Source organism: Echeneis naucrates, chromosome 17 (assembly GCF_900963305.1).
Source record: "Echeneis naucrates chromosome 17, fEcheNa1.1, whole genome shotgun sequence".
Classification (NCBI taxonomy): domain Eukaryota; kingdom Metazoa; phylum Chordata; class Actinopteri; order Carangiformes; family Echeneidae; genus Echeneis; species Echeneis naucrates.
Window position 1 is genome coordinate 21,624,426 of NC_042527.1, and position 12,358 is coordinate 21,636,783.

Genomic DNA, 12,358 nt, shown 5'->3' on the forward strand with positions numbered 1-12,358 from the left:
CAGCAGCACGTCAGTTTTCTTTGTGGTTTGTCTGCTGTGAACACTGTTAGAATGAGTGTCAGCCCATCAGATTGAAGGAGGTTTAACGTCTTTTTATTTCCTCCAGCTCTGAGCTGTTTGTCTCACAGATCCTTCCTGGGCTGGCTCTTTGCCCAGGGTGGATGGTAAAGCCACAGGTAACGGTGTGGAGGCTGCAGAGCAGAAACCCACACAGGAAGGAAGTGTTGATTCGCTGTCAACACTTTTTTCTGAGTCCTAATAACCACTGAGAGCAGATTCATATCTGCAGCTCTACACACTCATCAGCCCCCCGCTCTCTGCACTTTTTCCACTGAGCCTGAGTCAACGGAGCCCAGACACACATGATTCCTGACAACAAGCTCCAGGAGCAACCTACAGAAGATTTCTGATGGAGGTCAGAGTGACACTGATGAAAACTCAACGTGTCACGCTGTTGTGTTACGTTTAGACAAAAGAGAAAACATCTACACAAAGATGAGGCCCCATTTGTCCACTTGATTAGATTGTGAAGTCAATTTCAGTGTTTAAAAGAGGTTTGGATGGTGAATCAGCTCACACACACTGTTGTCAAAGACTGATGATAAAAACACACAACACTGATCCATTTGGCAGACCCACATGGACACCATCACTGTTGTTCCAGTTCAGACTGTCAACATGTCCATCGTCATCAAACTTTCCTGACAAAGAAAACACCATCAGCTTCTGTCTGATTGATGCTGTGAACACTTTGTGGGCTCCTTCCTCTCTCTGAATCAGCTGCTGTGTTTTCAGAGTGGCCTGAGACTGACCGACAAAATGAGAAAAAGCTGAATGATTTGGACCGACGGGAGAAGAGAAGCCGTCTTCGTAGGTCACAGTTTCATACACGACCACGTCGGGGCTCCGTTTGCTAACACGGCTGTTCACAACTGTACATCACAAAATGTGTTGATTGTTTTCCTGCTGACAATGAAATAATCTGATGTGATCATTCTGTGATGGAGACAAAAAGACCAGAAATGGAGATTGATTCACGTCTTTTTATTCAAGTTGGATTTTCAGCATGAAAACAAAAGTAAAGTTCAGAGTTGAAACTGTCTAACATACATATGAATCACACCGTCGTGTTTTCATGAAACTGCAGAAAGTTTTCAATAAAAAACCTGCAGAAAGTGACAGAGAGAGATCTGATCTGGTTTTATTGAAAGTGTCTGTCAGCTGAATCTGCACTAACACGACACACAGGAGGAGAAAAACACAAAGAAGAAGGAAACGTGTGAGAAGCAGCTGATTCTATCTAAGCTGTGAAGAACAACATACATGGGAGGGAAAATTGTGATGACTGAGATGAAGTCAGTCAGTGTAGTTGGTGGACGGTCCGTCGTCTCTGAGGCTCATCAGCAGAGAGAGTCCACAGCAGTACACCAGACTCTTCACTATCAGCACTGTGTAGAGCAGACAGAGCAGCTTCACCCTGCTCTGAGGCTGGAGAGGATCCAGGGGAAGCACTGCAACAGAAAAGGAATCACAGAGTCTGTCCACTGTCTCTGACCTTTGACCTCAGACTCTAAGATCCAGTGAGGAGCAGGTGATCTTACAGTCAGCTTGCTGCTGAGCTGCCAGGACTGCTGGCTCTGTCTCTGGAGGACAGGAGGCTGCTGGAGCTGGAACCTCTGAAACACAAAAGGAGTCCAATGTTTGGAGCTGCAGTGAGAAATGTCAGCGTCTCCACGTGGAGCTGAATCAGTCAGCCTGAATCGGTCACCTTGTTGTGTCGGGCCCTCCGCTGTGCCGCCCTCGTGCCTGACGGAGCAGATGTATTTATACGTGGCGTTCTCTGGCTGACGGACGGTCAAGATGGCGGCGGAGCGTCCCCGTCCCAACTGTGTGAGCTGCAGCTGCTCTCCCTCGGCAGGGGGCAGCTCCTCCAGAGGACCGTCCTCCTTCTGTCTTTTCCAGGAGAACTGGACCAGAGGAGGAGACATGGCTGAGGCCAGACACAGCAGGGAGCTCTTCCCCTCCAGGTGGGCTCTGGATGCTGCCGGGTACACGCTCACCACGGGCTTCACTACCGGCTCATCTGAAGTTTGACACAGACACACATTGACACAGTCAACAGCAGCTTCCAGCACTGCACTGCATTCAGTCTGATCCTGGAAACTACATGGACTCATCAATACAGATACTGGATTCAGCTTCACACACATCAGACAACACTGAATATACATCTGATTAGAATAATGGATCAGTCCCACAAAATCAAACACACTTCAGATCAGATGCTGTTCACTATTTACTATCCAACACATTTCATGATAGAAACATCAGCAGCTTTTATCCACAGATGTTTTCCATCATATATTCCCAGTATTTTTACATTTTCTCACACTTACCCAGGTTTACCGTGACATTTTGGATTCTCCATATATTCAAATATCATTTATTCATTTTGGATTTGATGACAGCGATCACATATATTCTACTTCAGACTGAATTATTTCGTCGTTTCAAATATTTATTATCGCCGTTTAAACACCAAGAAAGTCAAAGACGGAAACACAATTTAAATCCTTTAAATCCGTATTTAGCTCAGAATATATCAGAATATATGTGTGTGTTAGTGGAACTACAATATTTGTATCAGAACTAAAATGTCATTTTTATCAGATTTTAAATTCAATGAGTTTTTTTGGGAAATACAATATTTATTAAATCAGATTTCAGACATTCAGCTAAATTTTAAATTTCATTGGAACATAAAAATAAATTATATTTATTGTTTTTATTTATTGTTTTTATTATTATACAATTAGACCATTTAGTATATTTTACAGAACATATTTCTTCCGGATTCACAGACACATTTAAAATGACACAAATGTGAATCTCATAAATGGTTGAAGTCCGGATCTATATGTATCATCCTGCATTTTATTTACACGCAAATATGGTTTGAGACTGAATGAGAGAAATTCACTTTGGTGAAGTGAAGATTTTGTAGAAAAAGTCAGCTGAGCAGGAAAATCCTCCTCAATCCTTCATGTCCAGGTGAATTGATTTGAAAAGCAGTCTGATGATTCATGAAGCAGCAGCTGATGAGAATCCACAATTCAGACTTTTTCTATCTAGATCAGACTTTTTGGACTCTTCACAAACTTTTGATCTGCAGCAGCACAAATAAAGAATTCATCTTTTCACAAATGACTGAACTTTGTCAGAGAAGAACGGCTGCAGCAGGAACTTTGTACCAACTATGAACAAACTAACATGTGAAGTCTGAAGCAGCACAAACTGACTTCAAACACATTTTCTACTTCTTCAATAAAACAGCTGAAGGAAAAGAAATGTTTGTCTTACCTGTTACATACAGTTTAGTTCCAGAGCCAAAGATGAGGTACCAGTTTCCTCCCACAGTGACAGAGACTGATACAAAAACCTGTCTGCTGTTGAATGTGTCAGCTGAGCTGAACGAGTCCACATTATGAACCAGGATCATATTTCAGCTGATGTCCACATCAACATCACTGTCTCTTCTTCTTTGGTCCTTCCTCCTGGACCACATTGTGACTCTGGTGGAGCAGGTCTGTCAGGTCTCTTCATCAGGATTTGATTCATTCAGTTCCTCCTCTTGTTTTCTTATTGTGCTCCTGTGTGTCTTCTTCGTCCTCACTGTGTGGACCAACAGGAAAGCTGCTGAAATATCTCATCCAAATATGAATCAATATCAGAGAAGAGTCCAGAACAAGAGTCTGAGCTGGAGGTGAAATCTGTGACCCTGGGCTGTGGTTTCCTGCTGTCTTTCTGTCACTAACACTGTTTGACATCAGTTCATCTGAAGGTTTTTGTTCAGGCTGCAGGGATCTTTTCTCACTGTGGGGATCATCCTTCTGACAGCTGCAGTAGTAGGAGGCTGAATGAGAGAGTTTAACTTTGTCGATCTTCAACTCACAGCCGTTCTGGATATTAACAGCTGAGAAATCATCTTTCTGAGGATGACCATAACCTTTATATACAGCACCACTCCTCCGATTAATATACATAATCAGAGTGAATGTTTCTTTCTTCTGGTGCCAGAGAACAAAGTCATAGTCACACCGCTGAGTTTGTTCACAGGTGAAAGAGGCTGACTGACCAACTCTCCTGGTCAATGATAACTGGTCCTGAATCAGCTCCTCTGCTGCCGTGGCAACCATGGCTGCAGAGAGACGGACAGGTAGATGAAGGTCAGTGTGAGCGTGTGGGTCACAGGTGGAGGCTCCTGATTGGCTGGAATCACTCACCTGAACACAGACAGCACAGAGCAGCAGCTGGGAGGAGAAGCATTTTGTGCAGCGGTGTTTCCTCTGGGGAACCTGAGGAGAAGTGGAGCTCTGATGCAGCTGAGGCCAAACAAGGACGAGCTGTGAGATCAGACCGGGGTCACGTGGTTTCTAACGCCTCCTCCAACCTCCCATCAGCCCCTGGGGCTCACAGAGGAACATCCCTGAACAGCTTTGACTCTGCTGCTCTCTGCTGGCTGAGTGTGTTGATCCCGAGGCTCCTGACCTGGAGGCCATGTCGTGGTCTTGGAGGACCACATGGACCCGGCTGCTCATCCTTATTTTGACGCTGTAGGTCCATGTAGCTCAGCTGGTCGGCTTTGGCTGAGGTGACTTTCTAAAGATGGACTCGTATTTTTCTTTGTGCAGTCAACAGTGTTTTGTCATCACATTGTGGAGCAGTGTGTGTCTCTGCAGCAGAGTCTGAGCTTTATTCATTCCAGGTCAGCTCAGTGGGATTTACATCCACAGAAGAAGAAACTACACACAAGCAGAGTGTTGTCTCCAGCAGCAGAGGGCAGCAGTGTGAAGGTTTCACTGCTGACAGCCGAGAATATGATGAAGAAACAACACAAATAATAATTTCACCTTTAAAATCACTGAAGTAGAGAAAACGACAGACGGAGCGGTTCATTCGTCCTGCTGTTGTGTGTTTTTTCAGCATCAGTGACATCATAAAAACTGGTGAGCTGTTTGATCCTGATCACCTTCAGAGATCAGGTGGTGACATCATCAGGTAAACCGGCTGCTATAGGCTGATGTCAGATCAGTCTGATCACTCAAAATCAATCTTAGTCAATTTATTTTACATCATTTTCCTTTCAGATGTCATTAGTTTTTTCTTTCCTCGTTACAGTTTTTATTGTTCATCCTTTAATTTCGTTTCCTTCAGTGTTTGTGTTGTTGTTGTGATGCTCTGCTTTTTGTGATGTTAAACCCTTCAGATGAAACTGTGTGTCTCCTTGCTGGTTGTTTGTTGTTTGTTGTTTGTTGTGTATTGTTTATTGTTATGAGGGTGAATGTGTCCTCAGACTTCCCGGAACTTTCTGCCTCCTCATCATTTACAGTCAAAGCGGAACCCCCCCTCCCCTCTGGATCGCCACATCCGCAGAGTAAACTAGTCCCAAACTCCACTGGGAACTCTTTCCTCGTTTCTGCACACATTTCTACACAACCTGGACTTCTGCACACACAAACGGTCCCGGTTATTTTTCTCACGAACACGCCGAGCAGTCGTTTCCGTTCACGACGTCCTGGGCTTTGGCGCGTAAATGTCGCCGACGTCAGCGATGGGCGGGGACCGGAGTATTAAAGGTCCCGGCAGCAGCTGGTCGGACTGAGTCACTGCAGAGACCTCAACAGATCCGGATCAGTCAGCATCATCCACCATCGATCCGAGGTGAGTGCTCAAACTTCGTGTTGTTGATCCGTTTCATTTATTAGAGATCCAAAAGATTCACCAACAATCTGTTCTGTTACAACTTTAATGCGCATTTTATGAAGCAGAGCTTCAGCTGACTGAATTAGTCCGACGTTTGTAGAGATGATGATGATGATGAGGATGAGGATGAGGATGAGGATGATGATGATGATGATGGTGATGATGAGGATGATGATGATGATGAGGATGAGGATGGTGATGAGGATGAGGATGATGATGGTGATGATGATGATGGTGATGAGGATGAGGATGATGATGATGATGATGGTGATGATGAGGATGATGATGGTGATGATGCTAATGATGAGGATGAGGATGATGATTAGGATGGTGATGAGGATGAGGATGAGGATGATGATGGTGATGAGGATGATTATGATGATGGTGATGAGGATGAGGATGATGAGGATGATGATGAGGATGATGATGATGATGGTGATGATGATTAGGATGGTGATGATGATGAGGATGATGATGATTAGGATGGTGATGGTGATGAGGATGAGGATGATGAGGATGATGATGAGGATGATGATGATGATGGTGATGATGATTAGGATGGTGATGATGATGAGGATGATGATGATTAGGATGGTGATGGTGATGAGGATGAGGATGATGATGATGGTGATGAGGATGAGGATGAGGATGATGATGATGATGATGGTGATGAGGATGATGATGATGATGGTGATGATGGTGATGAGGATGGTGATGATGAGGATGATGATGGTGATGATGCTAATGATGAGGATGATGATGATGATGGTGATGAGGATGATGATTAGGATGGTGATGAGGATGAGGATGAGGATGATGATGGTGATGATGCTAATGATGAGGATGATGATTAGGATGGTGATGAGGATGGTGATGAGGATGGTGATGAGGATGAGGATGAGGATGAGGATGAGGATGATGATGGTGATGATGCTAATGGTGAGGATGACAGTGATGAAGATTAGTTCCAGTCCCGCAGGTCAGTCTGAGACCAGCAGGCTCCTAAATTCCGTTTTCTGAATGAAATGCGGTGTGAGAACTGAACTGCCATGTTTGTTTTAGATTCTCTGAAGTATCTGAAGGCAGCGAACATATTTAATTTCCTCCCCTGAAGTGTCTTCTCTCTTTTGGATCAGAACTTTGAAGGTTTATTTTTTTATGGTTACTTCCTACTGAGCAGAAGTGCAGCGTCCTGGTGGAACAACAATGTAAACATTAAATCAGCTGATTGTTGAATGGACTGATTTCAGTTAGTGATGATGTTGATGATGATGATGATGTCATGTTGTGGCTCCGCAGGCTCCGCCATGCCGCCAGTTTTGACCAGCACAAACTATGACTATGACTATGACATCGTCCAGCCCTACTTCCTCCTGGACGGCGAGGAGGAGGACTTCTACGCCCCTCACCGCAGCCACCACCTGCCGGGTCCAGGTGAGGACATCTGGAAGAAGTTTGAGCTGCTGCCGACACCGCCCCTGTCCCCCAGCCGGACTCCCTCCCAGTCCGAGGCCCCTCTATCGGCCGCAGACCACCTAGAGGCGGTTTCTGAGCTGCTGGACGAGGACGGCGACCCCTCCGCCGTCCTGCTGCAGTCCTTCATCATCCAGGACTGCATGTGGAGCAGCAGCTTCGCCGCCGCCACCAAGCTGGAGAAGGTGGTGACCGAGAGGCTGGCTCTGCTCCGGTCCCGCCAGGACTCCTCCTCTTCCTCCTCTTCCTCCAACACCAAGGAGGACAGCAGGGCGGCTGGTCAGCAGGTGGGCGGGGCTCAGGTGAACACGGGTTACCTGCACGACCTCCACACAGCAGCCGCAGACTGTATCGACCCCTCCGTGGTGTTTCCATACTCCAGCCCGAAGGAGACCGGACCAGAACTGGGTCTGGACTCTCCGCCTCTCAGCAGCAGTGACAGCGAATCAGGTGGGAACCAGGCTTTTATTTTGAAAAGTAATTTCTTTCATGTATTTTCAGAGTTTGTCAGTGCTGTCAGGAGTCAGGCTGTATTGAAGTCTATGGGAAAATGTCTCTCCTCCTCCCTGATGAGTTTCTGGTCTCAGTCTTCATGATGCTCCATTTAGGGGGAAAGGGGGCGGGGCTACTTTAGAGGATGCTGGGAACGTGGTCGATGGACGGATTACAAACAGCAGGTCTCATGACAACAGCTCACACTTTGACCCGAGTTAAGGATCCGCCATTACTGTTACATCACGAAGCCCGGCTCCTGTTGCCTAGCAACCTTGACAACACGTGTCTGTGTTTTGAGGTCCACTTTACATCCTCAGGCTTCCTCACAAGGAACGTTGGAATGAGAATGAAAGACTTTAAACGTCAGTCACAGCGCAGGATCTGAAGGTCCAGCTGGGTCCTTCACAGGGGCCTCGAGTTAGCCATGATGTCAGAGTCCTTGAGGTCTGTTCCATAATTTTTGAAGCAGTTTTAATGACCAGATTGTTGATGTTTCTCCCCCACAGAGGAGGAAGAGGAGGGTGAGGAGGATGAAGAGATCGACGTGGTGACGGTGGACAGGCGGAAGGTGTCGCGGCGGTCGGGCCCGTCCCCGCTGGTCCTGAAACGCTCCAACATCAGCATCCACCAACACAACTACGCTGCCCAGCAGCCCCAGCAGCCCGCCGTCAAACGGCTCAAGTCGGAGACACCGTGCTCGGCGCCGAGGCAGAGCGGCGGCCGCCGGTGCTGCAGCCCGCGGTCAGACGGCGAGGACAGCGAGGACAGACGAAGGACTCACAACGTGCTAGAGAGGCAGCGGAGGAGCGAGCTGAAGATGAGCTTCCTGGCTCTGAGGGACGAGATCCCAGCGGTGGCCAACAACGACAAAGCGGCCAAGGTGGTGATCCTGAAGAGGGCGGCGGAGTTCATCTCCGAGATCCGGGAGGACGAGAGGAGGCTGCTGACCATGAAGGACGAGCTGAGGAAGAGGAGCAGAGAGCTGAAACACAGACTGGAGCAGCTTCGGACTTCACATTAACCTGTCTCAGTCTGTGAGACCGGACTACATGGACCAGAATCCACCGGGGCCGGCTGTGTCTCTGTGTATTTATTTTAAGTTAAAATTGTTATTTTTGATAAAATGACAAGCTGATGATCAAGAATTGAAAACATTTCATTGATTGTCACAATGCATTTCATTTTTTATGTTTAAAACTAACGTTATTTCAATTTTGTGAAAATAGTTTTTTATTTTTATATTTTCCTCACTTCGTTAAATCAGCTGCATGAAGTAATGCAGACTTCAAAATAAAAGCTCTTCAGACACAGGAGATCCATCACTTTGTTTTCCTTCATGTTTCTGATGATGATATTGCACCATGCAGAGGTCAAAGGTCACAGAGGAGATCTATATGTGTGTGTGCTCAGTCTGATTCAGCTGAGTCCACTGGGACCGGTTCAGCTTCCCAGAACCAGACCAGATGAATCGGTCCTGGACTCAGATGAGTCAAGCTGAGCTCAGAAGTCAGGTGACTCAGCCCATAAAACGGGTGGAATGTGACCAAAGCCAGCTCGGTTCATGATTTTCAGTAGATTCAGCTCTCAGCTTTCTCTGAGGTCACAAAGATATTTTACTAATTTTCATTTGTACGATTTAAAGGATGTCTCATCCTTCAGTTTTTCCTCCTCCCAAACTTGGCGCCGCTCCTGCCAATAAAATAAATAAAGAGAAACCGCTGAGTCATCCTGACCATCCAGGACACTCAGCGATGGCTTCCTGTTTCAGATCCCTTTTCATTTCTTCACCATGACTCAGAACCTGGGATCCAGATCACAGGGACTCAGATGTCCCCACTGATTGTGGACTCCCAGGTCCACATGTAGCGCCGTTGCGAAGTCCCAGTCGAGGTCTTTCTCTGAACTAGAGTCCACTTCGTGGCGGTCCTGTGGATCAATGAAGACATTTTGGTCTTTGAAGGTTTTCTGCGGTTTTATGTTTCACACTTCAGGCTGCTGTAAACTGTTAAACCGCTGAAATGTAAACCAAACACAAGGTCAGGGAACCTGCAGGTTAAATAATTACAGTACGGCTGTTTCGTCATAGTTTGACTTATTCAAACAGAATCAAACAGCCACGGACTTCCTGCGACAGCTGGCTGGAGATCAGGGAATGTCCTGGGAGGGAATTTCCACTTGTACAAACTGGCTTAAGCGTCATGATTTGCATAACGGTGATGTGATCCTGATTTTCAGGGAACAGCGTCTGCTGAACTTCAGGAAAAGGACATGAAATTATGCAGATTCTTGTTGATGTGACACAAAAAAACATGTTCAGCTTCTGAGCGAAACAACACAACTGCAAGGCATGGTGGGAAATAAGCGCTCCATTTCTGATTGCTAACACAAACCTACGGTGGCACACAGACCGTTGGAAGCGTTAACATGTAAATCGGTTTAACAGCAGCTCAGCTCTAATTCAACGGGAACGCTACAGAGACTGAAGGAACCTGCGAGGTTCCAGTTTAACTCCAGGAAACAACAGGCAGCCGTGGTCCTCAGAGGATGAACCCCATTAGTCGTCAGTAAAACTCTTTGCTGATTGATGTCTTCATTCTTCAGCTTTTTTGTGTGTTAGCGGTTAAAAATGGAGGACAAGCCACATGAGAATTGTTCGGGACCAGACGGAGTCTTGTGAGCTTTTCAGCGTCTCCTGCAGCTCCACCATCAGCCGCACACACAAAGAAAAACAAGCTCAGTTTAAAGTTCCCCTTTAGTTTCTGTTCACGCTCTCTTGGGGGTTCACTTATTCAGACCATGGTTCCACCTGCAGTTTGATGCTGTCATGTCTTCTCCCCCCACCCTTCCTGCCCAGCCCCCCTGGAGAGTTGATGCTCGTAACCCTTCTGAGCAGCACCCACCCTCCACCTGCCGGCTCCTCTGCAGGGTTTTCCTGAACGCCCCCCCACTCTGAGGGGAAAGTGAGCCTCTGTGTGCAGACCACCGACCACAGAGCAGCTCTCCGTCGAGTTTCCACCGACGGAACAGCTGATCACTTCAGACCTGTGGATTCATCCGCCGCTGAAAATAGTTCCTGCTTTGTATATTTCCTCCGTTGAGGTTTAGATTGAACCAAACGCTTCCTGTAAAACTGGCCCAGCACAGCATTGATCTGTGGAAGGCTTTTCATTTGAAGCATCTTGACAGAAAACAGCAGATTTCAAACAGGAAGGCTTTCACAACATTAATGTGATTATTATTACTATAAAAGATTCTTTAGTTAGAGCTCAAAGAGTTCATCTGGGGCAGCTGTGGGGGCGGATCGGGGGAGTTTCCCCTCAACACGGCAATCAGAAGGAAACAAATTGGAAACACGTGCTGTTAAATGTGGAAAGTTTACACGGGACAGAAATCAGCATCTGTGAGTGAAACGAAGTCGGCGGGGTCTCCCCTTCACCTCCTCCGTCACCAAAACAACTGAACCACAAATCAGCTCAATCAGCACTTTTCCCATCAATCAGAGCAGGAAGACACGCCTCCTCCAAAATGGACACAAATGAAGTTTCACTGGTGAGTTTGTAATTGATGATCACATCCTCATTTCAGAGCCGCTCCACCGTGACGGGAACTCAGAAACTGGAGGTGGGGCTTCTCTCCACCTGCTGTCTTCTTCACACCAGAAATTCAAATCATCTTCAAATGTCACCAGAAAGTTCTCACACCTCATGAAGGAGGAAAGAACCAGGGGACTGGTGCTGTGACATCACGGAGTTTCACAAGTTCTGACAGCTGGTTTTAAGGTTGAGTAACCTTTAGGCTGTAGAGACCTTTAACGTCCAGACGTTCAGACCATCTGAACCTTCAGACCTTCAGACCGTCTGAACCTTCAGACCATCTGGACCTTCAGACTATCTGAACCTTCAGACCATCCGAACCTTCAGACCTTCAGACCGTCTGAACCTTCAGACCATCTGAACCTCTAAACCTTCAGACCGTCTGAACCTTCAGACCATCTGAACCTTCAGACCGTCTGGACCTTTAGACTATCTGAACCTTCAGACCTTCAGACCATCTGAACCTTCAGACTATCTGAACCTTCAGACCATCCGAACCTTCAGACCTTCAGACCGTCTGAACCTTCAGACCATCTGAACCTCTAAACCTTCAGACTGTCTGAACCTTCAGACCGTCTGGACATTTAGACCATATGAACCTTCAGACCTTCAGACCATCTGAACCTTCAGACCGTCTGGACCTTCAGACCGTCTGGACCTTCAGACTATCTGAACCTTCAGACCATCTGAACCTTCAGACTATCTGAACCTTCAGACCATCTGAACCTTCAGACTATCTGAACCTTCAGACTGTCTGGACATTTAGACCATATGAACCTTCAGACCTTCAGACCATCTGAACCTTCAGACCGTCTGGACCTTCAGACCATCTGGACCTTTAAGAATAAACCACTTTAAAGTTCAGAGCAGTCAGATGAAGTTCCCTTCAGGATGAGCCACTTTAATCTGATTGGAGGTTTGTGGTCTCCAGGTGTTTCCACCTGCTTTCACCAATTGGGGCCACTGAGGAGACCTGAATCACCATCATCATCTCCACCTGGTTCCTTCCTCTCTGTGCTTCTCTCAGAGTGAAA

General features: G+C 46.6%; 2 protein-coding genes across 2 annotated transcripts; one reads left to right on the forward strand and one right to left on the reverse strand.

Annotated features, from left to right (window-relative positions):
- Nucleotides 1-1,023: 1,023 nt before the first annotated feature.
- LOC115057701 (immunoglobulin lambda-1 light chain-like) lies at nt 1,024-4,481 on the reverse strand. The gene is made up of 6 exons (XM_029524892.1): nt 4,284-4,481; nt 3,875-4,198; nt 3,361-3,426; nt 1,769-2,083; nt 1,602-1,676; nt 1,024-1,511 (listed from the first exon to the last, which is right to left on the reverse strand). Exons 1-6 carry the CDS (start codon nt 4,324-4,326, stop codon nt 1,357-1,359), a joined length of 978 nt encoding a protein of 325 aa, XP_029380752.1. The 5' UTR covers nt 4,327-4,481; the 3' UTR covers nt 1,024-1,356.
- A 1,189-nt stretch (nt 4,482-5,670) lies between these two features.
- LOC115057935 (transcriptional regulator Myc-2-like) lies at nt 5,671-9,042 on the forward strand. The gene is made up of 3 exons (XM_029525194.1): nt 5,671-5,721; nt 7,063-7,686; nt 8,238-9,042. The coding sequence occupies exons 2-3, from the start codon at nt 7,071-7,073 to the stop codon at nt 8,750-8,752; spliced, it is 1,131 nt and encodes a 376-aa protein (XP_029381054.1). The 5' UTR covers nt 5,671-5,721; nt 7,063-7,070; the 3' UTR covers nt 8,753-9,042.
- Nucleotides 9,043-12,358: the final 3,316 nt, after the last annotated feature.

Bases quoted from the DNA above. Each gene is read 5' to 3' on its own strand.
- LOC115057701 (XM_029524892.1), bottom strand. From the start codon at position 4,326: ATGCTTCTCCTCCCAGCTGCTGCTCTGTGCTGTCTGTGTTCAG. The intron at 4,199-4,283 runs GTGAGTGATTCC...GTCTCTCTGCAG, and splicing joins TCTGTGCTGTCTGTGTTCAG to CCATGGTTGCCACGGCAGCA. The intron at 3,427-3,874 runs GTGAGAAAAGAT...TTTTTGTATCAG, and splicing joins TCAGAAGGATGATCCCCACA to TCTCTGTCACTGTGGGAGGA.
- LOC115057935 (XM_029525194.1), top strand. From the start codon at position 7,071: ATGCCGCCAGTTTTGACCAGCACAAACTATGACTATGACTATGACATC. The intron at 7,687-8,237 runs GTGGGAACCAGG...TCTCCCCCACAG, and splicing joins CAGCAGTGACAGCGAATCAG to AGGAGGAAGAGGAGGGTGAG.